The 27,661-nt window shown below is 36.2% G+C and overlaps 2 protein-coding genes across 3 annotated transcripts; both read right to left on the bottom strand.

Moving 5' to 3' along the window:
- Window positions 1-299: 299 nt before the first annotated feature.
- LOC111864659 (immunoglobulin-binding protein 1) lies at window positions 300-6,902 on the bottom strand. Of its 2 annotated transcripts, XR_002842832.2 has the most exons (4): window positions 6,741-6,902; window positions 5,878-6,611; window positions 4,178-4,436; window positions 300-386 (listed from the first exon to the last, which is right to left on the bottom strand). XR_002842832.2 is itself a non-coding variant. In XM_023852057.2 (3 exons), the coding sequence occupies exons 1-3, from the start codon at window positions 6,861-6,863 to the stop codon at window positions 4,229-4,231; spliced, it is 1,065 nt and encodes a 354-aa protein (XP_023707825.2). In that variant the 5' UTR covers window positions 6,864-6,902; the 3' UTR covers window positions 3,790-4,228. The 2 variants fall into 2 exon arrangements, 1 of the variants encoding a protein (XP_023707825.2); XM_023852057.2 differs by lacking the exon at window positions 300-386 and having other exon boundaries at window positions 3,790-4,436.
- Window positions 6,903-10,118: 3,216 nt separating this feature from the next.
- On the bottom strand, window positions 10,119-27,286 carry LOC111864650 (zinc transporter 2). The gene is made up of 8 exons (XM_033751516.1): window positions 26,961-27,286; window positions 23,653-23,855; window positions 21,802-21,912; window positions 17,902-18,202; window positions 16,025-16,208; window positions 13,594-13,699; window positions 11,637-11,771; window positions 10,119-10,775 (listed from the first exon to the last, which is right to left on the bottom strand). The coding sequence occupies exons 1-8, from the start codon at window positions 26,990-26,992 to the stop codon at window positions 10,630-10,632; spliced, it is 1,218 nt and encodes a 405-aa protein (XP_033607407.1). The 5' UTR covers window positions 26,993-27,286; the 3' UTR covers window positions 10,119-10,629.
- Window positions 27,287-27,661: the final 375 nt, after the last annotated feature.

Below are 27,661 nucleotides of genomic sequence, written 5' to 3'. Positions count from 1 at the left end.
AACATAACCCCATAGAAAGAAGTGAAGGGGAGTGATATCTGGTGAATAAGGTGGCCAGGTAATTGGGCCACCCCTTCCAATCCACCAGCCTGGAAATGTTTCATTTAGGAACCCACGAACAAGCAGTCCCCAATGTGGTGGTGCACCATCTTGCTGGAAAATGATGATTGGTTGAAGGTCATGTAGTTGTGGTGCCACGTATTCAGTTAAAAGATCAAGGTAAACATTTGCAGTAATTGATGGCTCGCCGAAGAAAAATGGACCAATGATTCGATTGCACATGATCCCACACTACACATTCACCTTTGGACGATCTCGCTGAAGTTCCCTAGTCACATGGGGGTTTTCTGATCCCCAGATTCTCACATTGTGTGTGTTCAGTTTCCCTGAAACATGAAAGGTTGCCTCATCACTAAAACAAACTCAGTTGCCATTTTGTATGGGGTTCATTTACCAGTACCTCATTCATCAACAGGGTACCTGAAATACACAAATGCCATGTGATAAAAACTTTGATAACCACTAAGTACCTACAACAAATCTGATGAAGATATCAGATCAACTGCCTTTGTAATAAATTTTTGAAATTGTAAAGAAACTTTATGGACACTCTGTATATATCTATGTGCCACCTCTGTGGTTTAGTGGTCAGAGTTCCTGGCTACAGATCCAGAGGTCCGGGTTCGATTCATGGTGCTACCAGATTTTCTGAGTAGTGGGTCTGGAATGGGGTCCACTCAGCTTACTGAGGATAACTCAGGAGCTATTTGAAGGAAATAGCGGCTCTGGTCTAGAAAACAGAAATTAAAGGCCATGGGATTCACTGCACTGACCACGCAGCACCCTCTATCCACTAAAGTTGGCACTAACTTCGCTGACAAGTGGTGGTCGCTTGGTCAGTATAGTTTGCAAGCGGAATAAAACCACAGTTTTTTTTACTATATATACTGGGTGTTCCTAAAAGAATGGTGGGGTTTCAGATACATATATATTTCGTATTTCTTGCCGTGTACAATCATAACATGCGTCAATCAGAAGCTTAACTGTCCAAATTTTATGTGCATCCATCAAAGTGCCTCTACGTGCACAACTTTCATTACCCAGCACACATCAATGTGATAGTCCAATTCCTGTCACACCCGCTGCAGCATTTCAGGTGTGATGGTCTCCACAGCACGATTGATTGGGGCAATTGGGGTACATAAACCATATCCTTCATGTACCCCCACAAGAAGAAATCTGGGTACAGGGGTTGACACCGGAGAAGGGGGGCATCTTCACCCGCAGCACATCCAATCCATTGTTTGCCTGTCANTCTTTGAGAAAAGAGGCCCAAGTACCCATTTCCTGGGTCCCGGTGCCGGTATGGATGCAGGAGTAGAGAAAAATCACTTGTCCTACAAAGTGTCAAACCCCAGCCATTCAGACCATAGCCTGATATTAATAATATGTATATGTATATATATATATATATATGGAACACACAACAGGATGCACACTGTGAAGACTCATACACTTGTCCCATTACTTTACCAGTGTGTTGAAACCTGCAGCATATAAATCTTTTTGACTGTTGTCTCAGCCACTTCTGCACCTGGTCGGGCATCATCTGTAACTTTGAATGTGCTTGAGAGAATTTCTCTACCCAGTTGTGAACCCCTTTACAGGACAAACACTTCCCATCATAAACACCAAACATTTCTTTATGAATATCCTTTGTATTTAGTCCTTTTGCCCACAAAAAGAAAGAAATGCACAGCAGAAAGCTCCTCTTTGATCGTACACTCATCTACCATGGTCACCATTTTGACTACTGAAACCAGCCTCTAGACATGTGCATGCACATCTGTTAGCTAACCTGTCATGAAGCTGGACTGTGGTGTTGCTACCTACTGATACACAGAGAAAATCTATTACGTCCATTATAGCTGTTTTACGTCTGATAGAAATATATCATTAATATTATAAGTGATAATCAAGAAATTAAAGCAAAAGAAGAAAATGTAATTCTGTTTTCACAGAAGTAATGACTATATTAATAGATTTTATTTTATTATATTAAGTGGATGACAGTGTGTGATTTTAGCGCATGTTAATGTAGTGTAGCAGTTTTAATATATTAAGACACCTGAAGATGGCCACCTAGGGCTGAAACATGTTGTGTTATACGTGTATGTGGAAGAAAAGGGAACAATTTATTGCATTATTGATGGACTGTCTTATCCATAGACGTTTTAAGAAAATGTAAGCATGAAATAAAAAAGATTCCAATGCAGTTAATGAGATTTATTCGTCTTTCTTGGGATGGGGTGAAACTGAGTCTCCTAGTACTGTGGTCACAAAATGGCCTATTGTACCAGCTCTGAATGACAGGTGAGGGAATGAAGCACTGGTAAAATGACTGTTAAGAAAAAATTGTAGTACATGCCCCTGTGCCACTTCATCCACCACAAATCCCACATGGATTGCCTTGGGAAATTAATAAAATAATGAAACTGATATGCAGATACAAGTGCATCTTGAAATGGTAGCATAAGCAGGCAAAATAAAAGATGCTGCAGAAAACAATTATGAAACAAATGTGGGAACAAATACAAGAAATATAAAAACAAGATGCTAGTGACGATTACGATGATGATGGGCACTATATATCAATTAATTAATGGTAATACTTCCTTCAATGAATGCACTGACTTCTGTCACAAGATGGAACCAGTCAGTAAGTTGCTTGATGTTCAAAATGCACTGCAGAAAAATAGGCCAATATGATGTTTGTAAATCAAGTTTCAGTACCACCAAGAAGGAGCATCTGAAGAATAATGAATGAGTGAGTACCACTGCTTCTCCCGAGTTCAAACTGGACAATTACATATGGCCATCTTCTCAGAATATGGGTTCAAAGCCATCTATTTCTGGTGAGGATACAGAGGAGGACTGAAAACCCAAGAAGGCAGCATGTTTGACTAAAAATGTACAGTGAAACCTGTGAGAAAGTGGCTGCAATTTTATGGAATCAGCAGAAATGTATTAATTTACAGATGACCAACATTTTTAATGTGACCATCATGAACTTTCTGCACGTAATTTAACCCTCATATGTTGGCCACACAGAAAAGTACTGTTTTTTTGTACCAGTCTGTACAAATAACAAACTACTTAATCACTGTACCTAATGTGTAACTCCTAAATACAACTGCCATCCTTTCTTTGTCGCCACACATCAATAATTGATAATCCACTATGTGACGCACTTTCTTATTATTTAAAATACCATGTACCATAACTCTAATATTTGTTCTATATGTAATAATACAAATGCCGTCGTGAACGCAACAATTTATTTGGTTGTAGTTCTTTGTCTTTTCTTCCTCTACGCTACATGTTTCGGCCGCAACCGGCCATCATCAGGTGTATTTTTCACTACGTAGCTGTCACACTGCACACAATCTAAAATCTAAAACACCAGCCTGTCAGTTTTGTTTAAAATCTCGCCAACATACGCTCGTCAATTTGATTTTAGAATTCTAATTTAAAATTTAAAATTGTTTATAACTTTTAAAATTCAAAATTTAAAGTTTTAAATCACAGGGATACCCGCTCTGTGTCCACATTGCATTCACAAGAGCATTTGTATTATTACATATAGAAGTGTATAGTGCAACAGGATGCTCAGAAATAATATACTAATATTTCTATTTTATGATAAATCTTATTTTATAGTCTTAGAAGTTTAAAATTTTTAAGTTTTAAATTTAATTTTAAACTTTTAAGTTAATAAATAGTTGCACATAACACTGTAAAATAAGATTTATAATAAAATGGAAGAGTGCAACACCATGCTACAATACAATATTTGATATTTCTGACTGTGCGTTACAATTTGTAAACACTAAACATCTCTTCTGCATTAATTTCAGATCCAGTTTTGATATTAAGTGTGTAGTCTGTCAGTAATCAAAGGATCAAAAACGAAACAAACTACTTTGAACACCTTAACACTAGTTACTATGGACACAAAAATGGAATCCTGCTCTACATACGAGTATGTGGAAATATGAACTTCATTTCCTGCTTGTTATGATTCTGATTCGGCTTCCGCTACTGACAATTACCAAATGACATCATAAAAATTCATCCATGTTGTCAAATTTAAATATTTTACAAACTGATTTATAACCTTAGATATCATTTTCATGATTCATACAGCATTTCCATCCATCCAGCTTCTTTAACTGCGATTCATTCTATTACCGAAACCCCGACGATGATCATCTTTAAATTCATCCCAGTCTCTGGCTTCTTTTAATAGCTTTGGATCATCTCTCTCTACTTTCACCTCCTTCTCTGCTTCTTCCTCTTCAGAGACACGATTTGGGTCCCCCATTGCTGCCATTTCTTGCAGTGATTGTGGCTTCTGTTTACTTGGATCTGGCCAGCTAGAAAAATCCAGTTACCAGTCAAATATTGGTCAACAGTTTTCAGCTAACTTTCCTTAATCTCCATATTCACTGCAAATACAAATATGTTACCAGATTTACTCAGTCTCTGAGATAATTTGCTGCAGAACCATGCATTATTTTCTTTGGACTTACAAAGTATCTGATTCCAGTCTCTACCAACAGACTGACTACTCTGTATAAGATTTATCATGAGTTTCATCAGTTGCTTCATGCATGTGTTTAGACAGAAAAAAAAAAAGAGGCCATGAATGCTACCTCCAACATCTTTCCAAACTATGAAACACATTCATCTTGTAATTATAGTAACAAAGAAACAAGGATAAAAAAAATTCATTTGATCTCTGAAAGAAACAGTACTCGTACCAAATATCTTCTTTCGTCAAGCATGTTGGTATGCTAACCTCAGTGACGTTTGAAGGGAAGCGAAGAGAAGGACCAAGTTATGGCCCTTTCTAAAGAAAGTATTGCCCTAGGACAACTCAGAGAATGGGGAAACCCATTAACAATCCTACTGGGAGAACAACTATAGTGCAGTTGCATTTTGTGCATGGATATGTCCCTGTAGACCCGCATAATTCAAGACAAGTTTCTCATATGAATATATGTAAAGCCTTGGGGATTTCTGGGATTTATTACTTTACTTTATTAATTTTTTACATTCCACAATTTAAAATTCACACAAAGCATGAAAGTATTGCACCAAAAAAATGTGAACCTGGTACATGCAGAATACAAGATACTACATGCATTTATTCCTCTGCACAGGCCTCTAATGTTCTTATCAGGGGCAACTTTACTTTAAGTTAGGTTTACTTTACTTACTTCTCAATATCAGATCTGTTCTGGTTACTACAATTTAGACCAGATATTAGATAAACTTGTAAGTTTCATGCACATGATAAATATTACACATGTGTGTGATATGAAAGCTTGCATAATAAAAACCTCATTATTTTCAAAGGTAATGCACATGAACTCATTTCTGCTTTTTAATATTTTGTGAGGAAACTGTGTATGTGATAAGCACTGTTCATTGTACAGCTCCTTTCTTAGCTAAGCCTCATCTGGTTCTATCAAAAATGCACCTCAAGGAACTGACACGTGGATGGGGCCTTGACTGTAGTGGTCAGATTATGAAGCAGGTAATATGATACTGTGGCAAATAAATAGCTACAATTATTTTCCCCACGAAAGAAACTGTAGTCTGTTCTCTTCATTTCTTACAGAATATTATATGTAGTTATAATGTAAATGTGTAGAGCTCCAGATGGGGGGTTGATTTGCTCCTATTTCATTCTCTATATTTGTTATACTTATAAATATGTCACTGTGGAGAATAAAGATGCTACTGTCAACCACCATTTTTTTCAATTCAAAATTAAAAGTACATGATTACTGGTAATAAACATATACTCACTCTCCATCCCTGATCCGTTTTTCATAAAACTCCTGCACGGTCATTGTAGGTAGGCTTGGATACCCAGCACCAAACACCTTCTTCTGAATCTCATCTCTTGTTATAATTATTGGTTTCAGTGGTTTTGGTGGCGGAAATTTTCCTTTTTTAATTTTATCATCTGTATCTTTCCTAACTTTAGCCATATGTTCCAACAATGGCTTTTCCATTTCAATACTATTAAGTTCATCCACAGCCTGACTGCAAAAGTTCTTAATTAATGTCAAGTAATATTTTCTTTCAAGTTCTTCATCCACTATGCTCATATTGCATACTGATCTTCTTAAAATTTCTAGCTGGCTCTCTAGTTCCTTTTGTTCTTTATATCGCTGAAGCTTTGCATTGCGTTCCCTTGCCATAGCTGCTAGATTAGTTCCATGAGACTGCTGTCGTACAGATTCAAAAGATTCCGTTGAACTGTTTTCGTTATGTTCTTGTATGTCAATATCAACAATGTCATAACTCTTACAGCGCTTTAAGAAATCTCGGAAATAAACTTCTGCAGTTTGTATAACATTGAAACGATCTTCAACACACAGTTTGAGGCTAAGAGTTCCTAAAAGAGCAGGCAGGAGAAAGTACCTAATATTCTTGGTAGCAACTTCATCTATGCTTTCATTAGAACTGAATATTTCTGCTATAGACACTAATCTCGTACTATCCTCGAATAAACGCATTGCTTTCTTAACCTGGATCTGAAAGCAAGACATAGCATTCAATAGCATTATAACCTCATTGTTTACAAACATTACTGACCACAGTTTATTCACATCTGAAATATTATCAACGAAGTAATACGCAGATATCTTGCTTATAATACTTACTTGAACGGTGCTGCTATTTGTAGCTTCAGTACTTTTCGACAGATCATCAAAAATCTTCATACCTTCATCAAATATTTGCGATAGATTTCTCTCTGGCTGCTGTTCATTCGACGCCATATCCATTACTTATATCAGGGGTCTCCAAACTTTTCGAACCGCGGGGCACATTAGGTAATTCAGCACTCTCAACGGGCCGAATAAAATGAAAAATTAATAACTCTAGGTATATGAGTTTTATTGAAAGCACAGAATTTCATAAACTAAATACAAAGTACGTGAGAATAAATTATCGTATATTAATGACAACAGACAGTAGCAGCAAATGCTCATATTTTCGTCACAAATTATTATAATAAAACAATTAACGTGAATGATGGAACTCTTTTTGCATTCTTAAAATCTAATTAAATTGAGGTTCAATTTTTGAAACGCTAACCACAAGTAGCGACTTTAAATGTTCATCGGATAAATTTGCCCTGTATTCCGACTTGATGTACTTCATCTGGGAAAAAAGTTTGTTCACACAAATACGTCGTCCCAAAAATTGAGATAAATTTACAAACAAATTTCTTTAAATTTGAAAATTGCTCAGAGTTCAGAAATTTATAAAATTCGATCAGATTTCCTTCCTTGTATATGTCTTTATTAAGATAATTTTCCTGAAGTTCAATAATTTCCATTTGAATTTTACATCTGCAGCATCACAGTCAAACGGATTTTGAAACAATCTAATTTCCTGAGGACTGGAATCCAAATCAGCAAATCGTTTTTGAAATTGTTCTTTCAAATCTAAAACGACTAAACTTGCAAACGAGGAAGGAAATTCTGCTTCACCCTTTAATGCAACTCTGCACAGTATAGCATATGAACAAAGTTACAGTTTTTCACTTGCCTTTCCAGAAGTATCAACTTTGCTCTGAATGCCTTGATAAGTGCAAATAAATCACAGACTAAGTTATTTTCACCCTGCAACTTTAAATTCAAATGGTTCATATGGTTCACCAGATCAGCAAAAAATGCTAATTTCCAAAGCCACTCGGTATTTGATAAAAGTGGTTCGTGATGGTTTTTCTCGGTAAGAAATATATCAATTTCATTCCTGAGCTGAAAGAAGCGAGAAAGAACCTTTCCACAGCTAAGCCATCGAACTGCAGTATAATATGTCAGGTCAATAAGCTCGGAATCACATTTACAAGTACCCATTGGAAAGTTTGTTCAATTGGCGCATTTCTGCACAATTCTTTCGCGGGCCGGATAAAATCACATCGCGGGTCGCATGTGGCCCGCGGGCCGTAGTTTGAAGACCCTTGACCTACAGCAATTCGCAGATGGGGAGATTGACTAATCCAGTGGTTATCAAACTGTGGGGCGCGACCCCCAGGGGGGGGGCGAAGGGCTTGAAAAGGGGTCGCAACATACTTTCCTACAGATAAAAATTAAACCTGCCCTAAATCAATTAGATAAGTAACAAAAAATAAAAATACATACAGAAACACTTTTGATGAGTACAGGCTTTAATTATCATGAATTTCAAAATAACTAATAATTATTCTCTTTACCGGCAATTATAAAACGCGTATGCCAGAGACAGCGTTGATAGTTCGGCAGCAGCCGCATCCTCTGAAATCCTCTGAAGTCTACACTTTTTAAAATGCTGTGTGAGGAAATGGGTGTCGAACACACTGCTCTGTTGTTTTTTAGTGATGCTCGATGGCTTTCAAGAGGCAAGGTATTAAAGAGAATGTTTAAGCTGAGGGAACACTACTTATAAAAAAAGGGTTCAACCCCTCCTTTTTATCAAAAAGGAGGAAAAACAAAGGAAGGGGAAAAAACGAAAGTCTTGATATTGAACAAACAAATGACCATGGGTCCCAGCAGGGCCCGATGCCATAATGACAATGCTGGATGGTTGCTGCCAGTAAGCTTCTCCTTCTGCTGGAATCAGTCATATCAGTCGCTGCTACACTGCCATCATGAGTTCACTGCAACTGCAACTCTCTGGTAACAGCACTGCAGCTGACTCTACCAGCGCACACATCGTAGGCAGCTGACTTTGTTGGCGCATGCACTGTAGCTCTGCCAGCCAGCCAGACTCACTGCTATCCTGTCAGCTTGCAATCACCGAGCTGCAGCAGGAAGAATATTGGGCTGCCGCAATGAAGCACGCTGCGCTGGCTTGGTCGCTCCAATGGATGCTTGAGACAAATGGCCCTTTTAGGGACCTCCAGTAGCACCGTCATCACTACACTGGTCTAACTGCTACAAAAGGAGTTTTCACTGGCATTGTTCAGACACACTCTCCACTCTAAGCGCAATAAGCATGTATTGTTATAGTTTTATGTGGTTGTCACAGTTAACACTGACATCCCACAGTACTATTTCTTCAGCATAACAAATATGAAAACTAGTATTAAATTCATTTCAGTGATAACAGAAAAAAATATCATATTCTAGTCTGCAAGAAAAAGGAAACACTCTTTAAATTGTATGAATGCTTTCACTCCAGCTGTACAGAAAGATTAAAACCTGAGACATGTGGCTGTTCTGTTTAAAGCATTTGTTCCATATTATATTCTTCCTCACACTAAAATATTTTTTTATTGTTTATGTCAAATTTTACACATCAAAGTCCATTTATAGCCTACTTTCCTTACTAAAAGCAAAATAGAAGTAGGCTCATGAGATCACCATGCTGTTGTCATTCCCTTCCTCAATTTTTGAATGCCAGAACAAATTTGTATGAAATTTTGTATATATATCATGGCATCTAAGTCTGTCTCAATGGCGTACTTCATAAATCCAGCCCATTTATGTGTGTCTGTAATATGCATCCCTCCATCATGCCTAGACAAGAGCTTGGTAAAAACGTTATTACAGCAATGAATTCACATGCAACCATAGATTAATTGTTGGATGCCTCGTTATTTATGTGGTCCGTATCATATCAAAGAAAGTATGAGACCAGTTCTTCCCAAAACTTGTTGTTAAATATTAATTTTATTCACTATGAATAAGCTTTGTCTGAAATACTAAATACGATATTTTGTTCAAGAATTTTATTCAGCCTCAAGTGGCCTAATGAAGGCTACAGATGTGTTTAATTCGTTTTTTTTAATTATTTGACATGTAAAGTACTTGGGGGCATGAGGTAGCATAGTTGGCTGAGACAGTATGCTACAGATTGGAAGGTCTCAGGTTTGATTCTCATTGAGGCCAGTGGATTTTTCTGTTGACCTAATCATTCCAGCTGCACTATAGTCCTGGAACCGACTCAGCCTCTAACAGAAATGAGCACCAGGAATCTTCCTGGAAGTAAAGGGCGGCCAGCAGGTAAGGCTGACAAACACACAGCAATCTGTGAGCCAATGGTGTAGAAAATGTGGGCTCCTCGACATCTCACGAACCTATGGACCTCCATGGCCTGTTACAGGGATAGCTTTACATTTTACCTTTCTGAAAAATACTCTAAAATGGAAGCATGAGGCAAATACTAAAGAGTTCTTATCCCAAAAATCATAAACATTTACTTAAAAACAAAGGAAATATACTTTATACAAAATTTTATGCATTACAATCAGAGGAAACCTCTTCGAAGATAGGTCTTGTGAGACATACGAACATGGAATGATAGTAGTATCCTTCTTCTTTATCCTAGATGCTGAATACAGATAAAATGATCACTGTTGAAAGCACAAAATTAAATAAAATACTGACATAACCCACATGCTTATTTTAAGTGTCTGCTGTTTCAGATGTGGTAAATGTTTTCATTGACATTCAATGAATAATGAAACAGTTAGGAGGTCTGAAAGTTTTAAGAAATATCTTCCAGAATTTCAGACACCCGCTTCCTACATTCTGTAATCCTGTTACCATGAAACAAAATGTGCTATGAATCCGGACACTTGCACTGGGCGCAGTCTTCCATGTCACGGTCAAATTGTTCTATCTGCAGTGTCATCTCATAGAAGTGAAACTGAGATCGAATATCATGTGAGGCCTGTTGGAGGACTCTCTGGGGAATTGCTCCAGGAGCTGGATCAACATGCAAGAAAGCAGAATATCATTAATTTTTCAACCCAGTTCTTTTTCCATATATCAAATTTGCTCAAGAGAATTTGCTAGTCTTGGAGTAGAATTATCTCACAAACTCCTAGGTTTTAAATTCAACCAGATCTAACCACAGAGACTTAAGGCTTACAGGCTTTCACAGTTGTTCAGTCCATACTAAACTGTACTCCCCATCCAGCAGCAATCATTCTTACCAAAATCTAATTGTTGTTTGGAGTAGGTAGATCTCTTTCAGGCATGACTTCCTTTGTCTCCGTAGACATACAGAAACACAGACAGTTTAATACACAGAACAGAGATTTCTGCCTCTACAAACACAACTTTATAGTCAAACATAATTTACAAAATGTGTTAAAGAGAATGTAATAAATAGGGACATTGACTGATAAATTTATTTCATTAAATTTGAAATTCATCATTTAATTGATGTATCTGAAGTTAATAAAATCAGTTAATGCAGTTAATAAGCAGCAAGAAATTCAGTGTATATTTTATATGAAGTTTGTAATAAACTATAGAATAGATAGAATGAATAGATACATATTTCTACATCAGTTAATCACTAGTACATTTTTATAGACAAGATATCTGCCAATTCATGTTACTTTACTTACTTTAATGTCTGTAAAATGATGTTGGATGAGAGCCAAATTAGTTTATTTCTTGGCAGTGAATCTAGTACTCTTACAGGAAAGGCTTATGAGAATTTTGAAACATTTATGTTAAACAATTTAAATTGACATAAGGCCATATGGGTACACTGAACCAAAACATATGACTATCTGTTAATTATAGTTTGCCTAAAATTCAAAGAAACATACTTACATATAGCAAGATGGGCTGAAATTGCTGTTTTGTCCATACTCAGGGCCCAGATCCTCAAGTTGTGCACTCTAACAACTCCTTCTATATTCAGGAAAGTGTTCATTACTTGGGTGAAGTCCATCCCTTTAGGCAGACCTTAAATCATATGCAATTAGTGAGCCAATAAATACGGGAAGCAATCTAGGAATACAAATGACATAATCCTGAGAAAACAGAATTTTTCTACTCATATCAGAAGTGTTCATACAGAATTCCAGACACCAGAAGGGGCCAATGGCTATTTAGATAATCGAAGCTCGAGACACCCATAAAATATACAAAATATAGTGTTTTATCAGGGAGAGCCATCATCTAAAATTTAAATCTCATGTAAGACTGCCTCTGTGGTCTAGTGGTCAGAGTTCCTGGCTACAGGTCCAGAGGTCCCGGATTCGATTCCCGGCGCTACTAGATTTTCTGAGAAGTAGTGGGTCTGGAATGTAGTCCACTCAGCCTCATGAGGATAACTGAGGAGCTATTTCAAGGAAATAGCGACTCCGGTCTAGGAAACCGAAATTAATGGCCATGGGGAACCATTGTGCTGACCACATGACACTCCCTATTCGCTAAAGTTGACCCTAACTTCGCCGACAAGCGGCAGTCGCTTGGTCAGTACAGTTCGCTTGTGGACTACAGGCAACAGAGTTTGTTTTTTGTTGTTTGTTTATTTGGTATGCAACAATACAATCATACTTCTCAAGTAAAGAAAATTTAAATGTGCGAAAATTTTCAGCTAAAACCTGTATATTTCTTGTGCCTTTACTGGTCATGAATTTTGTTCACAATCCAATAAAATAAATAAGAGGTCAAAAATAAAAATACAATCAATGTTTACTTCATGAATGGTCTAATTTGGGCTGTTGGAACTTCCAGGTATCCTGGATCCTTTATATTAATTCTGTCATAGAATTATTCATAATTTATTTGTATGAAAGTCCTGGTTGTACTGGTGGCACCTGAATCAAGGAAGGCTTCGACACAAATTACAGGGTCTTCTTTAATATACTTTCAATATGTTGAAATCTAAAGATTCATTCAGGAGTTGGCAATGGCATTTGAAAGAGAACCATTCAATGTGTAAGTTCATACCAAGCCATGATGTACACAGAAAATCACTGATATTAAATTATGTCTTGTCAAAACTGGAATATGGATTAAACGCAAAACATGAACTTGTTGGATAATTTCTCCAGACCCAGGCACGTACAGTGAAAACCACAAGTGTATATCTAACAAACAGGAACTGTTCAATGTATATACAGAAGGTAAGAGCAAGAATTCAACAGAAAATTTTACTCAAATACTTATTGTTTTCTGTTCATTCTACTCTGGTCCATCACTACCACCCAGCATTCATGTGAATGTTGGTCCTTGGACTTAATATGAAGCTGCTCAAAAACCCACGAAGTCTGTTGCCTGAAATGGACACTCATCTAAACTGGCAGTCATTTCTGGTACATAGAAACCAACTCATGAAGCGGATGACATAATTTAAGCACTAGCTGAAAATGTGGCAACCATTGAGACTTTAAGGTACTCCTTCCCATGCTCCTACTCAAAGAAACTTGTTTTATGAATTGACCACAGAAATAGGAAAGAAGCAGTTTATTCCTCTCATACATTGGAAATAATTTGGGGAAATAAGTCATGTACATAATCCTAGAAACTAAAAGAAGAAGAAGAAGAAAGGGGGGAGAGGAGGAGGAAGAAGAACAATGAGGTACTCATGTGTACTATGAGTTTATTATGCACATTTGATTCAATTTAAAAGTACCTGTGATAAATGGAAACTCTCTGAAATGGAAAACAATATTCAGACATCTGTGATATGGTCAAGAGAATGTTTTGTTACATCATAGATATAATTTGCTGTATAATGGCCACAATGGCCACTTTAAAAATGATAACTAGTGTTTACCTTCCATTAGCACCAGCATTGTGTCCTTGATGATTGCAAAGGTTGTCATCAGCACCAAAACTGAGAAGAGGAAGGTACAAATTGGATCCACTAGAACCCAAGAGGGCTGCAACACAACACCAAACAGTTAGTTCACTGTAAGTAAGTAAAAAAAAAGTAAAGCTATCCCACGTAACAGGCCGTGAAGGCCCATAGGGTTGTGAGACGTTGAGGGTCCCACATTATCTAGACAATCGGGTCAAAGATGGCGGTAAGGTTGTCAGCCTTATGCGCTGGCCGCATTAGTAGGTTTGTTAGATTGCATTTGATTTGGTGGCATTATAAAATAATTATTAAAAATATTGGCCATAGTTTGTGGTTTATTATATGATTAAATTAAATATAATAAATTATATATATATAATAAATATGTAAATTAAATATAATATTATATTTTTGCTTGACTTGGTATCAGTTATAGGTCTAATGATACCCCAAGTAGTTTCAATTTTATTTTTAGAATTTATAATAAGCCTGCTATAACAATGATTCTTTGCTAACTTTATGATATCAGATAAAATTTTACAACATTTCTTGTAGTATCTTACTAATTCAGGATTGTCAGTGTTTCTGCTAAGCACATACAATTCTCTTTTATGTGCACATGATGTTTTGATTCCAGCTGTTAACCAGGTTTTATTTTTTGTGTTTAGAGAAATGTTTTTATAAGGAAAACTATGACTAAATATTATTAAATAGGTATTAGGAAAATTATTTATTAGATTCACATCATCCTCTATAGTAAATACATCAGCCCAAATTTCACAATTTAGCTTGAATTCTAATTTAGTATATTCATTTATGTCTCTTGTGCTAAGAGTATAATTAGGTGAATTCAGGAATTTAAGATTATTCAATGTAAGAATCTGAGCATCGTGGTCTGATAATCCATTTGACAATGAATTTATTGAATAAATTTCATTTCTATGTTCATCAATAAAAAAACTGTGAATAGCTGTGAAAAATTGTTAACTCTAGTGGGAAATTTGACAATACTACATAAATTGTATGAAGCTAACAGATAATCCAATTTTTGTTTTTTAGTATTGCCAACATCTAAATAATTAACACTTATATCTCCACATATAATAATATTTGACGAATTTATGTATATTCGTGTAAGAATGGATTCTATATTATTTAAAAAGTATAAAAAATTTCCTGTTGGAGATCTATATACAGTTAAAATATAGATATTAGAAGAAAAATTATGTAGCTTTAATGCACAAACATCAACTTCCTGGACAACACAAAATTCATCCAGATCAATAGGTGTAAACTGTAAGTTCTGATGGACAAAAATACTTACACCGCCATTCTTTCTGGATTTATGACAAAAATAAGATCCTAAGTTATAACATTTTATGACTATATGTGTAATTTCAGGCTTAGTTAGGTGGTGTTCTGTGAAGCAGAGCACATGGGGTAATTTAGATTCCCATTGGCTAAGTAATTCTTCAGTTTCATTGTTTATTCCTCTGATATTCTGATGGTAAATCAATGGACCAGAAATTTTTTTGGAGGCATTTCTTTTTATATGATCTTGATTTGTCTTATTTAAGCTAATATTATTATTCATTTTACTTCTCATTAAGTTTGATTGGGGTGGACTAAATGGATCGTTACTGACTTTAAAATTTATATTTGCCACAAAAAACCGTTTGTCGTTGTCCTAGGATGTTTCTTAATTCTCTTTGAAGTCCTATTAGACCAATTATCATTACATGATACCAACATATGAGTATTCTTACTTTGGACAGCAGTAGTCTCAATAGAGGTGTCTGTTACAAGAGGGTCATTAAGAACTGATGTGTTAGATGGCCAGCCCAGTACAAGGGGAGAGTTTGTCTTTTTTTCAAACAATAATTGTACTGTAGATGCTATTCGCTTCACAAGATGAGCTTTTCAAAGTAGTTGATATCAATTCTAAGCTCAAATGTATTCCTAAGCATGTTACTGTATCATTTTGTTTATTTGCAGACTGTGCTCTAGGTATCCAATTAGCATGATAATAGTAATACTGTATTATAATATTATTACCTTTTCAAGCAGTACTATTATTGTACAGATATTATGTATTTGTACTTGACTTGTTGCATATTCTATGGTGTCAATCTGTACTTGAATTTATAGAACATAAATAAACTCAGATTAAATCACCTCTTGCAATTTGGTGAACAATTTTTGGAGCCCTGCATAAGGTTTGCAACAGCATAAAGTTCTAGTTGTGTCGTAAGTAAACTTCTTGTTAAACTTGCCATATGCAATTGCATTGTGGAACTGAAAGACATTGATTTAACAATATTTTATTCATATCAGCTTGAGCTGCTTGTTACTTTTAGTCAGGTTGAGACTGTAAGATTCATAGAATGAAACTATATGAACTTCATACCTCGAAAAATATTACCAGAGCAGCTACAAAGACTCCAAAGCTCTGGATGAAATCTCCCAAAACATGGATGAAAGCAGCTCTGACATTGATATTGTGCCGGGGACTAGGGTTTTCTACCTGACCCTCTATATGGTTCTGGGACCCACTATGAGAATGTCCATGCTGATGAAGGGTTAGGCCCATCCTGAAAGTAAAGGCCAGAAGAAAAAGTCTTAAGAGGGAATCTTCACATGCCAAATTTATTAATTTCTCATAATTTCAAAATTATAGCCTTATAATTAGTTCATTTAAAATCTTTCAAAATAAATATCTCATGTTTCATAAAGGTAGGGAAAGTGTAATTCTGATGATGATGAACATAATAATTACTGATACATAACATAGGTTAAAGTATGATATGTGTTATTTAAATAAAGGAAATATAAAATTCCATTATCAACAGACTTCATTTATTCATATGTGATCACTTGTTTTTAATGGGCAAAATTCTTGACAATTATAAAAGTAAATATGGTAAAATACTATCACTGTTATTATGTAATTCTCTCCATATATTACATAAACTAAAGGTGTCCCGTGTTTAAACATCACATCACGAAGATGTACCGATGGAAGTGTCTGACATATTCTAGATCTATACTTAAGATGGAGATGAGTAATCAGCTTCCCACATTGACCTCTTACTTCAGAGTAAAGAGATCCTAATTCCCACTGCAGCGGCCCAGGTTCGATCCCAGGTCTGGTCAAGTGGGATTTGTGGTGGACAAAGTGTCGCTGGGGCAGGTTTTTTCAGAGTACTTCGGTTTCCACTGTCAATCTTCATTCCACCAATTGCTCCACAATCATCCTCACCTATCATCTGGGGCTGTTACAATAGCCCAGAAGTGGCCGCAGTACAAGGCACAAGGTGGGGGGGGGAAGGAAAAAAAAAAAAGAAAAGATCCAGTACCCATTAGGTGGGTACCAGAACCAGTGGCTAACCCTAACTATCCAACATACAATCCACTAATTTAACTGTCAAAGTTTTCATAGTTTCCATAGGTTGAGTAACTTCTATGTTAATGTTCTCCATATCACTTTTTCATACTCTTCTTATTTTTAAGGGTGTATATTCTCGGAGTATCCAAAAGTAAAATTACATTTAAAATTCGCTTTCTTATACCTCAACAGTAGAAGAAGACAAATACTCGTAATTGCCATTACACTTGGACACATTTATTTAATGGCATTATACCGCTGTTGTTACATAACTCAGAATGATAAATTAGAAAACTATTATGAACTGTGAGTTGGAAAGTATGTAGTAGGAAATGGCTATGGTCTATTTTAACGTATGTACCATCATCACATTACCATAAGACAACTCAGAAGAATTGTGGGAAACCTCAAAATAATGGATTTCCTGACCATAATTTGAACCCACACGTTCCCTATATGAAACAAATACATCCTAAGCTCTAATTTACAACATTTGGTTAGCCACCCTTAGCTCAAATACATATTGTGCAGGAAGCCCAAAGACAGCAAAACCATCTATATGTGATGGTCAGGAGAAAGGTTTCTGGTATCCTTTTGGCATATTGAAACCAAATCACATATTCTATAGCCAGCCATATTTTTGAAGGAATCGTAAAATTTAATTTAGTGTAAGGTATTATTTAAGACAACATTCCTTAAAAAACAGTGAAATAAAAGAAAAATTTGAGATAATGACATGGGAAAAGTGTGTAAATAAAGTGAGAGAGACAGAGACAGCGAGAGAGAGAACAATCATAAGCCACTTATACAGTCAACTGTATAACTTGAAGATCATTGTTTTCATTATCAGTGTACTTGCTCTATAAAATTTATGAGACAGTAAAGATTATAAAACTTACACCAGATTTACCACAACTCCAATACCAGAGGTGATGAGCATTGAAGTACTCTCAATTTCAAAATCTTTGGTGATAACTCTCTGTACTGCAAGGTAGACCAGAATGCCAGTGACTACCCATATCATGAGGACAGAAGTGAGTGCTCCAAGCACCTCTGCTCGATGCCAACCAAAACTCATCATACGTGTTGCTGGCCGTGAAGCAACCCACAGAGCAAACAGTGATATCATAAAGCTTGCAAAATCAGTGAGTAAGTGCGCTGCGTCTGTTGCGATGGCAAGGCTTGATGATAGGTAGCCTCCTGCATGGGACAGAGTTGACAGTAATTGAGGAAGGCAAAAAGGAAAATTCACGCCTATCTAGTTAAACTACAATTATATGTGTAATTTACAATGCTCATCAGACTTTGTATCTTACAAAATGATAATGATGAGTGAAAACAGGAAAGTTCCTTTTTCAGGAAGGAAAACTCAGAAAAACTTATTCATTTTACTGTCATATGCTTAAGTTCAATTATAATTTAATTTTTTCTCCTATAAGAAAACTACCATATGAAAAATTTGTTAGGAGATTTCAGTGCTAGAGTAGGTGGGGAAGACATTTTCAAACCAACATTTGGGAATGAGAATTTACATGAAATTAGTTATGATAATGAAGTTAGAGTAGTAAACTTTGGCACATCCAAAAATCATACTGTCAAAAGTACAATGTTCCCACAGTGCAACATTAAAAAATCTACTTGATATCTCATGATGGGAAGACACACAACCAAACTGACCATATTTTGATAGACAGGAGACACCATTCAAGTATACTTGATATCCAATCATTCAGGGCAGCAGATTGTGATACTGACCACTATCTGGTGGTGGCAAAGGTTAGGGAAAAACTGTCAGTGAGTAAGCAAACGCATAAATTTCAGATGGAGAGGTTCAATCTGACAAAATTAAACGAGGTAGAGGGTAAAAGAGCAGTATCGTGTTGAGATCTCAAACAGGTTTGCAGATTTGGAAAACTTGGACACAGAGCTGGATATTAGTAGAGTTTGGGAAACTATTACAGAGAATATAAAAATTTCTGCCAAAGACAGCCTAGGTTACTATGAATTGAAAAAGCATAAGCCATGGTTCAATGAAGGATGATCAAAATTATTAGACCAAAGGAAGCAAGCCAAATTCAAGTGGTTACAGGATCCAAGCGAAATAAATGGTGATAATCTGAACAAGTCGTGAAACCAGCAGGCATTTTAGGATTAACAAGAGGGCATATCCAAAAGGCAAAATTTATGAGCTTGCAATGAACAGTTAGAACAAGAATATTAGAGACCTGTATAGAGGAATAAATGACTTTAAGAGTGGTTATCAATCTAGAAGTAACTTAGTGAAGGATGAGAATGGCGATCTGCTTGCAGATTCCCACAACGTTTTGAATAGGTGGAAGAACTACTTCTCTCAGTTATTGAATGTACAGAGGGTCAGTGATGTTAGGCAGATAGAAATACATACAGCTGAGCTGTTAGTACCTGATCATAGCCCTTTTGAGGTTGAACTTACTATTGCAAAGTTGAAAACTTATAAATCGCCAGGTAGTAATGAAATACCAGCAGAACTTATTCAAGCAGGAGGTGAAATATTACATCCTAAGATCCATTATGCTAATTAGTTCTATTTGGAATAAGGAAAAATTGCCCGATCAGTGGAAGGAGTCTATTATTGTACCAGTTAACAAGAAGGGTGATAAAACTGACTGTAGTAATTATCATGGGATATCACTGCTATCAACTTCATAAAAAATGTTCTCTCAAAATTAAGTCCATATATAATTGAAATTAATGGGGATCATCAGTGGGATTTTGATGTAACAGGTCAACTACAGATCAGATCTTCTGCATTCGTCAGATACTGGAGAAGAAATAGGAGTACAATGAGACAGTACCTCAGCTATTCATAAACTTCAAGAAAGCCTATGAATCAGTTAGGAGGGAAGTACTGTACAATATTCTCACAGTGTTTGGGGTACCCATGAAAGTAGTTTAGCTGATTAAATTATGTGTAAATGAAATGTACAGTAAAGTCCTTGGTAAATATTTGCCTGATATTTTCCCTATTCAGAATGGTCTAAAACAAGGAGATGCTTTATCACCACTCTTTTTCAATGTTGCTTTAGAATATTTTATTAGAAAGGTACAGAAAAACCAAGTGGGACTCAAATTAAATGGGAGACATCAGTTTTTGGTCTATGCCGATAATGTGAATATACTGGGTGGTAATATAGATACCATAATTAAAGCACACAAACTTTAATGGATGCTAGTGAGGATGTTGATCTAGAAGTAAACACAGAAAAAACTAAGCATAGGTTGCTGTCTCACCACCAGAATATAGGACAAAATCATGACATTAAATAGTTAACAGATGTTTTAAAAATGTGGCACAGTCAGACATTTGGGAATTACTATAACAAATGAGAACACAATTTAGGAGGAAATTAAGAGGAGATTGAATTCGGGTAATGCTTGCTACCATTCAGTCTTTTCTGCTGTCTAAAAACATGAATATTATAATACACAAAACTATAATTTTGCCTGTGGTTGTGTGTGGGTGTGAAACTTGGTCTCTGACATTAAGGCAGGAACATAGACTGAGGATGTTTGAGAACAGGGTGTTGAGGAGAATGTTTGGAGCGAAGAGAGATAAAGTGACAGGAGGTTGGAGAAAACTGCATATGAGGAGCTTCATAACTTGTATTCTTCTCCAAGTGTAATTAGAATGATCAAGTGTAGGAGGATGAGATGGACAGGATATGTAGCACGAATGGGGGAGAAGAGGAATGTATGTAGGATATTAGTGGGAAAGCCAGAAGGAAAGAGACCAGTAGAAATGACCAAGATGTAGGTTGGTGGACAATATTATAATGGATGTTAGAGAAATAGGATGGGATGAGATGGATTGGATTTATCTGGCTCTGGATAGGGACCAGTGGTGGGCTCTTGTGAACATGGTAACCAACCTTCGGGTTCCATAAAATGCTGGAAAGTTCTTGAGTAGCTGCACAATTGGCTGCTCCTCAAGAACGGTGCAAGTCCATTAGTGTGTGATGAGAAAACTACTGAGACGACAAAAACAATAAGTATGCTTTCATAGTAGCCATGATAAGATGTTCTGAAGGTCACAAAAATGATGCTTGTGAGTCCAAGAACCTAGAGCTGTTAAACGTAGTAACTACCATAGGAAACAAAAATTTTTCTTCCAATCTACATGGGCAAACTAGTGGTAGCATAAATGATGTATATATATAAAGTTGCCCTTGTGCTTAACTAATTAAGCACTATGCCATGAAGGTGTGTGGGGGAGTGGATGTATAGATCCCCATTTTCTTGACCTTGACACTAGCCGGAGGTGAGTGATCAGCTTCACGCCCCTCCCGTTTTCCCCCAGGGGAAACAGCCCCAGGTACCCATTGGATAGGAGGTTGGGTCGACCCCAGAGCCAGTCTGGATGACATGGAGAAGTGGAAATTCTTGCCCACACTGTGACTTGAACTCCGATCCCTTGGTCATCCAGCCCGTAACCAGTCGCTATACCGACTATATATTATATTACATTAAATTATATGTTCCAATGAAGTGTACACACTTTACACATGTGATGTTTTCTTATTTTTTGAATGATTTTGACAAAGGTGCACCTCTGAACGTTATCCACTCTTTGTTTTTTACACTAAAACTGCAAATGTTGCAGAAGTTTGTTCTTTTTCCACCTTCAGGCAAAACAGGGGAACTTAATCTAATGGGGCTTGAATGTGGCTTGTATATATTTAACATTGTAATGATTCTAACGCCTAAAAATTATGTGAACACATAAAGTACAAGTAATATTCACGTATATGTCTTGGACTTACCAATGACTTCTCCAATCATGAAGAAAACGCAAAGAATACTTGCAATAATCAGTTTACACCGTGCCTTTTTATCTACTGTGATGGGAACTATCTGATGACAATGTTCCCCAACTAGAAAGAAACGAAATGAAAAGCTTCAAGTGTTCAGGACAGGTGATTGCTGATTTGTATATATAATGTATAATGAAAATAAATATACCGGTTTATAAGAATGAATACACTTCATTCTATGAATCATATCCAAGTGTGTTACCTTTTACCCTCAAGCACATTCCCTGGTGGAATATCAGTTTGTTTCACTTGTTATAATGTGACTTAAGTTACTGTCTGTGCTCATAACTTGACATGATTAATTATATATTTTGCAATATAAGCAGGAGATGTAGAATTCCAATTTGGAAGAATAAACACAACTTAATTACAGTTATTCATCCTTTATAACATTACGGTAAAAATGAAAGGCCTTAAGAAAAATTATATTGGTTTTTAAGTTTCCCTTTTTACCACCATCACAAAATAGGGAAACAGAACATAATTTCACATACATGTTCAAAACCACCAAGTAATACATTAAAAAAAAAAGAAACAATGCAGATTCCCATAAAACTCATCTACTCTACGATACATCATTGACTTGTACTCCACACTGAAAAATAGAAACAAATTCATTTTTAAATTTTTACTTTTTTAACTTCTAGTCTTAACTTTCAACCAAGGTCCAGCATTTTACATTGCAAGACTGATATCCAAATTATAATGAAACACAGGTATTGTATTGAAATTCATATTCATGATTGCTAATGTGGATCTACATTAGAAATATACAGAACTACAATTCAATAATGAATAGTATAGTTCATGAAAAATTGCCTGAAGATGATCCAGCTGGATCGAAACATGTAGCAAATGTACATAATATAACGAATGATAATACTGTAACGTGTTTCGTTACAGAATACGCCGTAGAGATCGTTAATGTCACAATGTCACATTGTCACATGTCACAATACAGTAACACTGTTTACTTATTATGAAATTTATTATGTTGATGATTGTACAGTATAATATTACTCTATATTATGCACAACAAGATGCAAAAGATAAATAAAACCACAATAACTTCAGTTGCGATGCATGAGATTTGAAGCTTTCACATCATTTAAAGGTGATAAATTCTTCTGAGGCATTTAGCAATGCCATTTCAAAGGACAAATCTGATGTGTTGGAGACTAAACAGCCACATACATATCCTGTGCAAATGTGAGGCCTTAGCTTATTCAAGATTATGTCACTTGGGTCAATATTTTATGGAACCAAATGACTATTTCGACGTCCCCATGTACAAAATCCTGCGCTTCATTGGAAGTGCAGGATTGTTGAGGGGTTAATCAGAAGGGGAGGCACAACAGATCACTGTGGTCGTGGTGCAAGAGCCAAGAAGGCCCACCCCTTATACATTGATTTATTCATTCATTCATGTGTTGGAGACTGTTTCTGTCTCATCATCGAAGAACAAGGAATGATATTTTGGCCTAATAACTCATGAATATGAATTAGGCATGTTACAGATGAACCACTATCATTGCTTTCTGAAATCAATCTCCAAGGAGTGGCAAAAGCTGTAATTTCAGTATTGATACTCATTCCAGGATAATATCTAAACTGGGTATCTCTAAAATTAATGAACTCCATGCAGCAGAATCCGTCTTCAGATGCTAACAGCTGCTCAGTTGGTCAAGTAACTTTTTGTTGTTATAGACCTCAAAAATTTGTCATGTTCACAAGATACTGCTATAAAGGTATATGAGAGTTACTGGAGCAAGTATAAGGAATTCAAAGAATGTCTCTTACCAATTGTTGCTGTTAATGAATCCCTGCGCTTGTGTCTAGCAGCTGTGCTGCCATGTAAGGGCCCATCAAGGAGCTCTGAATCAGACAATACACAACAACCATTGGCTTTCCCATGAATGCAGTAGAAGATACGCTGAATGGATGGATTACTGTTTGTTGAATCATTGGGAAGGCTTCCATATACTACAGATTTCCTTCCAACCCTGCAATAATATTGAAATATTTCTCATCAATTAATTCAGTGGTAGTGAGTCTGATGATGGCAGCTAGCAGGTATTCAGGTATTCAATAAATTCTGTGCTGTTGGAAAAGCAACAAGGTTCATGTTTGTGAATTCATTGTGGATTCAATCCTGAAACAGTCTCATCAATTTTTTTTTTTATCTTTACAAAATGCTACAATTGTCACATTTTATTCACCTCTCTGTCTTTGATTTCCGAACAGTTATTTCACGATTTTTCCAATACATGGCATATGGTGCTACTCAGTGCTTGAGGTGGAATGAAAATAGAACCGGGATGGTTTTCCCTTTTTAACAAAAAAGTATTGTACATTGCATTTACTGCCAAACAAGTAATGGGATGAAGAAAGCAGTCTTCTGGGATTTGGCACCGTGTATATGTGGTGTTAACCGACGTTTCGGAGGAACGTATCGCCTCCATCTTCAGGGTAGAAGAAAAAATATAAGAAATCTGCAAGCGAAGAGACCGTGAGAAATGGTAAAAGCAGACTGTAAAGTAACGGGATGCTTTTAAGCCATTTAGAAAAGAACAGGGATGCCATCCCGCCGCATCCCGCCCCACCTCAAGCCCTGATGCTACTTTAAACTATCCATTGTATTATTATGCATTATGTGTACAGTATGTATGAATTGAAAACATGTAGAGTGATGTAAATTTTGTGATAACCATAGTGATTATTATGAGGATTACTGTCTTCTGGGATGTGGTGCCATGTAGGTTTGTGGACTGTTGTCAATTTATGGAAGAGCCTGATGCCTCAATCTTTAAAGTAAGGAAGTAAGCCAGTGGTAAAAATGTTACTGGTATAGGTGAGGGAGAATTGGGACCAGGGCCTTGAGTGAACCAATATACATAAACAAAACACTATAAAGAATATTGGTTCTCTTAAGGACCATTTTGAATTAATGTTTTTTCTTAGGTGGTTCATGTCATATCATGTTACGATTCTTTCCACATCATGAGGCTGAGGGTTCAAGATTCAAGAAAACAGACGCAGGACAATATATATATGTGTGTGTGTTATATATATATATAAAGTAAGTAAAGCTATCCCTGTACCAGGCCGTAAAGGCTCATAGGGTTGTGAGACGTTGAGGGTCCCACACTATCTAGACAATCGCCTCAAAGATGGCGGTAAGGTTGTCAGCCTTATATATATATATATATTAAATCTGTTTACACTAGATGGCTTGTTGTTCAAAATTTGTGCTACTCTGTATTGGATGTTATTGTATTATGGAAGGATTGTGAGCGTGAAGAACTCCTAGGAACTCATAAGTTTGATGGCCTTTCACCTGATGAATGCACTGAAAGGAAACCGGGCATTTTACTCTTATACTGGCTGTTGCCCTCTTCATTCACAAGAATAAAAGAGCACAGATTTTGCAATTAACAAAATTGGAGTTGAGATTCTCACAGAAATAGCTATGAAGAATTATGCTGTCTGGCTTATGCAGATGTGCCTGTTCCCTGCTTTATGCTGCTTTCTTGCTTGACTTACTTTTCAACCCTGAAAATGGAGGCGATATGTTCCTCCGAAACGTCGGCTGATTTTCACCTGACTATACAGTATTATATCCAGATGAGACAGCTCTTCAGATTAACTAATTTCATGGCACACAGTCTTCTTTTGAGCAGTTGAATTATCCAGTTCATCAGTAATTATCCATATTTATGGAACCCAGAACCCATCATCATATTCACAAAATCCTGCAATTAGACCTTATCTGGACAGAAATGAAACACACCATACTCCACAACCTATTTCTCTAAGATCTATTTTATTTTCCTCTCATTTCCACCTACATCTCTGAAGTATATTTGCTCGAGAACATCACACTTTATCTTTACTTGCACCACCTTCTTCTTGCGGTGTCCGTGTTACGTCACACCTATATTCATAGAGCTACACAAGACAACACAAAAACAACATGGACACCAGAAGAAGAAGGTAGTGTAAGTAAAAATAAAGAATGATGTTCTCAAGGAAATGTATTTTAATGAGTGATCGATGAAAATCGAATACCATTGGAATATTTTTATTTTAGAACAAATGCAGTGCAGCAATTTAAAATAAATGAATATTTGCCTGAGAATGGCCAAGTATGGCCAAAAAATGTAGCAGTTTAATTTTTATTTTAATGTTATTTTAAGTTAAGGGGTAATTGTAAACAAAATTGAATTAAAGAAGAAAGTACTTGTAAAACAATATATCACTGCAACAGGATGCTGAAATACAATATTACAGTAATCAGCATTGAGGTTCTATATATATTTGTTGGGAGTTTCTTGTATAGCTGATCGACTGGCAGAGTTTCAAGAAGGACTCAGTTCCATGCAGTTAGTTCAGTTATTTATGCACATCTTATATATTCAGTGTATTCCACATTCCCCACCCACAACAACCTTGATTAAATCACCCTAACAGTATTAAATGAAAATTATTAATGGGTCAGATTTCAGGTTCTCACAACAGTGAATAATCTTCTGGGATGTGATATTCTGTAGTTTGGTAGGTAGATCCCACCATTTCAGGCGAATCTTCTGCCTCATCCTCAGAATAGAAGCTGGAGGCAGCAGTTTCCTTTGAAATTGTTACCTATGTCCTAAACTACACAGTGTTACAACTTAGAGAACCATCATACTCTCAGTATTAATGCTTATAATGAGGTTTAATTAAATTTTTACTCATATACTTGCAACATTCGGTTAGATTTAACATAACTAAATTATTTGTATATTATTAGAACCAAAGTTTCAGCACCATTAACATATCAGAAATTTGAAAGCCCTTAGCTCTTTACATTACCAAACTCCATTTTCTCAGAATCATTATTAATGTCATCCTCATATATCTATATCAGTACACAAAGTAGCTGTTTTCTGCAAAGGGTTTTCTCCGAATTTCTGTACATATTTCCTATTTCCTTTTTCCAAGCCATATATTAAGGTCATTTTAATCTCCTGGATTTAACTATCCCAGGACACTGCATTGAAGACATTGAACTATGATCAAAGTAAGCAGGAGAAACTGATGAATCATGAATAAATAGCTGCCCAACTTACAATGATATGCTCTGTTTCTCTTCTGAAGCCATATTTCACTGATAAACTACCAATATAGAACACTTACAAACATGAACTCATACAAGTGTGTACAATATAAAGTTTAAACTGGGTGCCCCTCACAATGCCCATACTAACAAGTGTAAGTGAAGCAGTACATGATATTATCTCTAATTAAACACTTTAGTAATTTAAAACTGCCTCCACCACTGTACAGAACACATCTGTTACTAACACTATCAGCTGTGTCACAACTAGAAAAAAAAATTCATTGCACACTGCCCTAAAAATATAACATACAAGTGAACTGTGATTATGCTAATTGTTTAAATAGTGATTACAGAGGCAGTGTACAGAGGGGAGAGCAGGCTACTTTAGTGCCGTGTGAAGTATACAGGGCAAGGTTCAATGTCAAGAGGATACCGACTTCTTTAATAGCTGACCCAAACATATTTTCTGAGGGGAGTATGGAGACAGCATTTACCTTTTCATACACTAACTTCCATATTTTACTCTTCATCTGTTTCTGAATTAACTGAATGACGCTGTCTCAGCTGCACAGATGATGCAGCATTTAGTGAAAGGATAAATGCAAATGGAAAATTGAGGATATAGAAGTGGACAAGGCCTATTTTAAGGCAACATCCCAGCACTTGCCTGGAAGGTACATCTTCTCTGTCACCACCTCATATTTATGAGTA

This window comes from Cryptotermes secundus, unplaced genomic scaffold (genome assembly GCF_002891405.2).
Source record: "Cryptotermes secundus unplaced genomic scaffold, Csec_1.0 scaffold186, whole genome shotgun sequence".
Taxonomy (NCBI): Eukaryota; Metazoa; Arthropoda; class Insecta; order Blattodea; family Kalotermitidae; genus Cryptotermes; species Cryptotermes secundus.
Note: the sequence above shows the minus strand (reverse complement) of the source record. Positions and strands in the feature narration are given on the sequence as shown.

What these genes read in the sequence shown, in the direction of transcription:
- LOC111864659 (XM_023852057.2), bottom strand. Translation starts at nt 6,863, where the DNA reads ATGGATATGGCGTCGAATGAACAGCAGCCAGAGAGAAATCTATCGCAA. An exon ending in CAAATAGCAGCACCGTTCAA is followed by an intron (nt 6,612 to 6,740) that starts GTAAGTATTATA and finishes TCTTGCTTTCAG; the next exon opens with ATCCAGGTTAAGAAAGCAAT. An exon ending in AAACGGATCAGGGATGGAGA is followed by an intron (nt 4,437 to 5,877) that starts GTGAGTATATGT and finishes GGATTTTTCTAG; the next exon opens with CTGGCCAGATCCAAGTAAAC.
- LOC111864650 (XM_033751516.1), bottom strand. Translation starts at nt 26,992, where the DNA reads ATGGCTTCAGAAGAGAAACAGAGCATATCATT. An exon ending in GAGAAACAGAGCATATCATT is followed by an intron (nt 23,856 to 26,960) that starts GTAAGTTGGGCA and finishes ATATTATTGCAG; the next exon opens with GGTTGGAAGGAAATCTGTAG. An exon ending in CATGATTGGAGAAGTCATTG is followed by an intron (nt 18,203 to 21,801) that starts GTAAGTCCAAGA and finishes TGTCCCATGCAG; the next exon opens with GAGGCTACCTATCATCAAGC.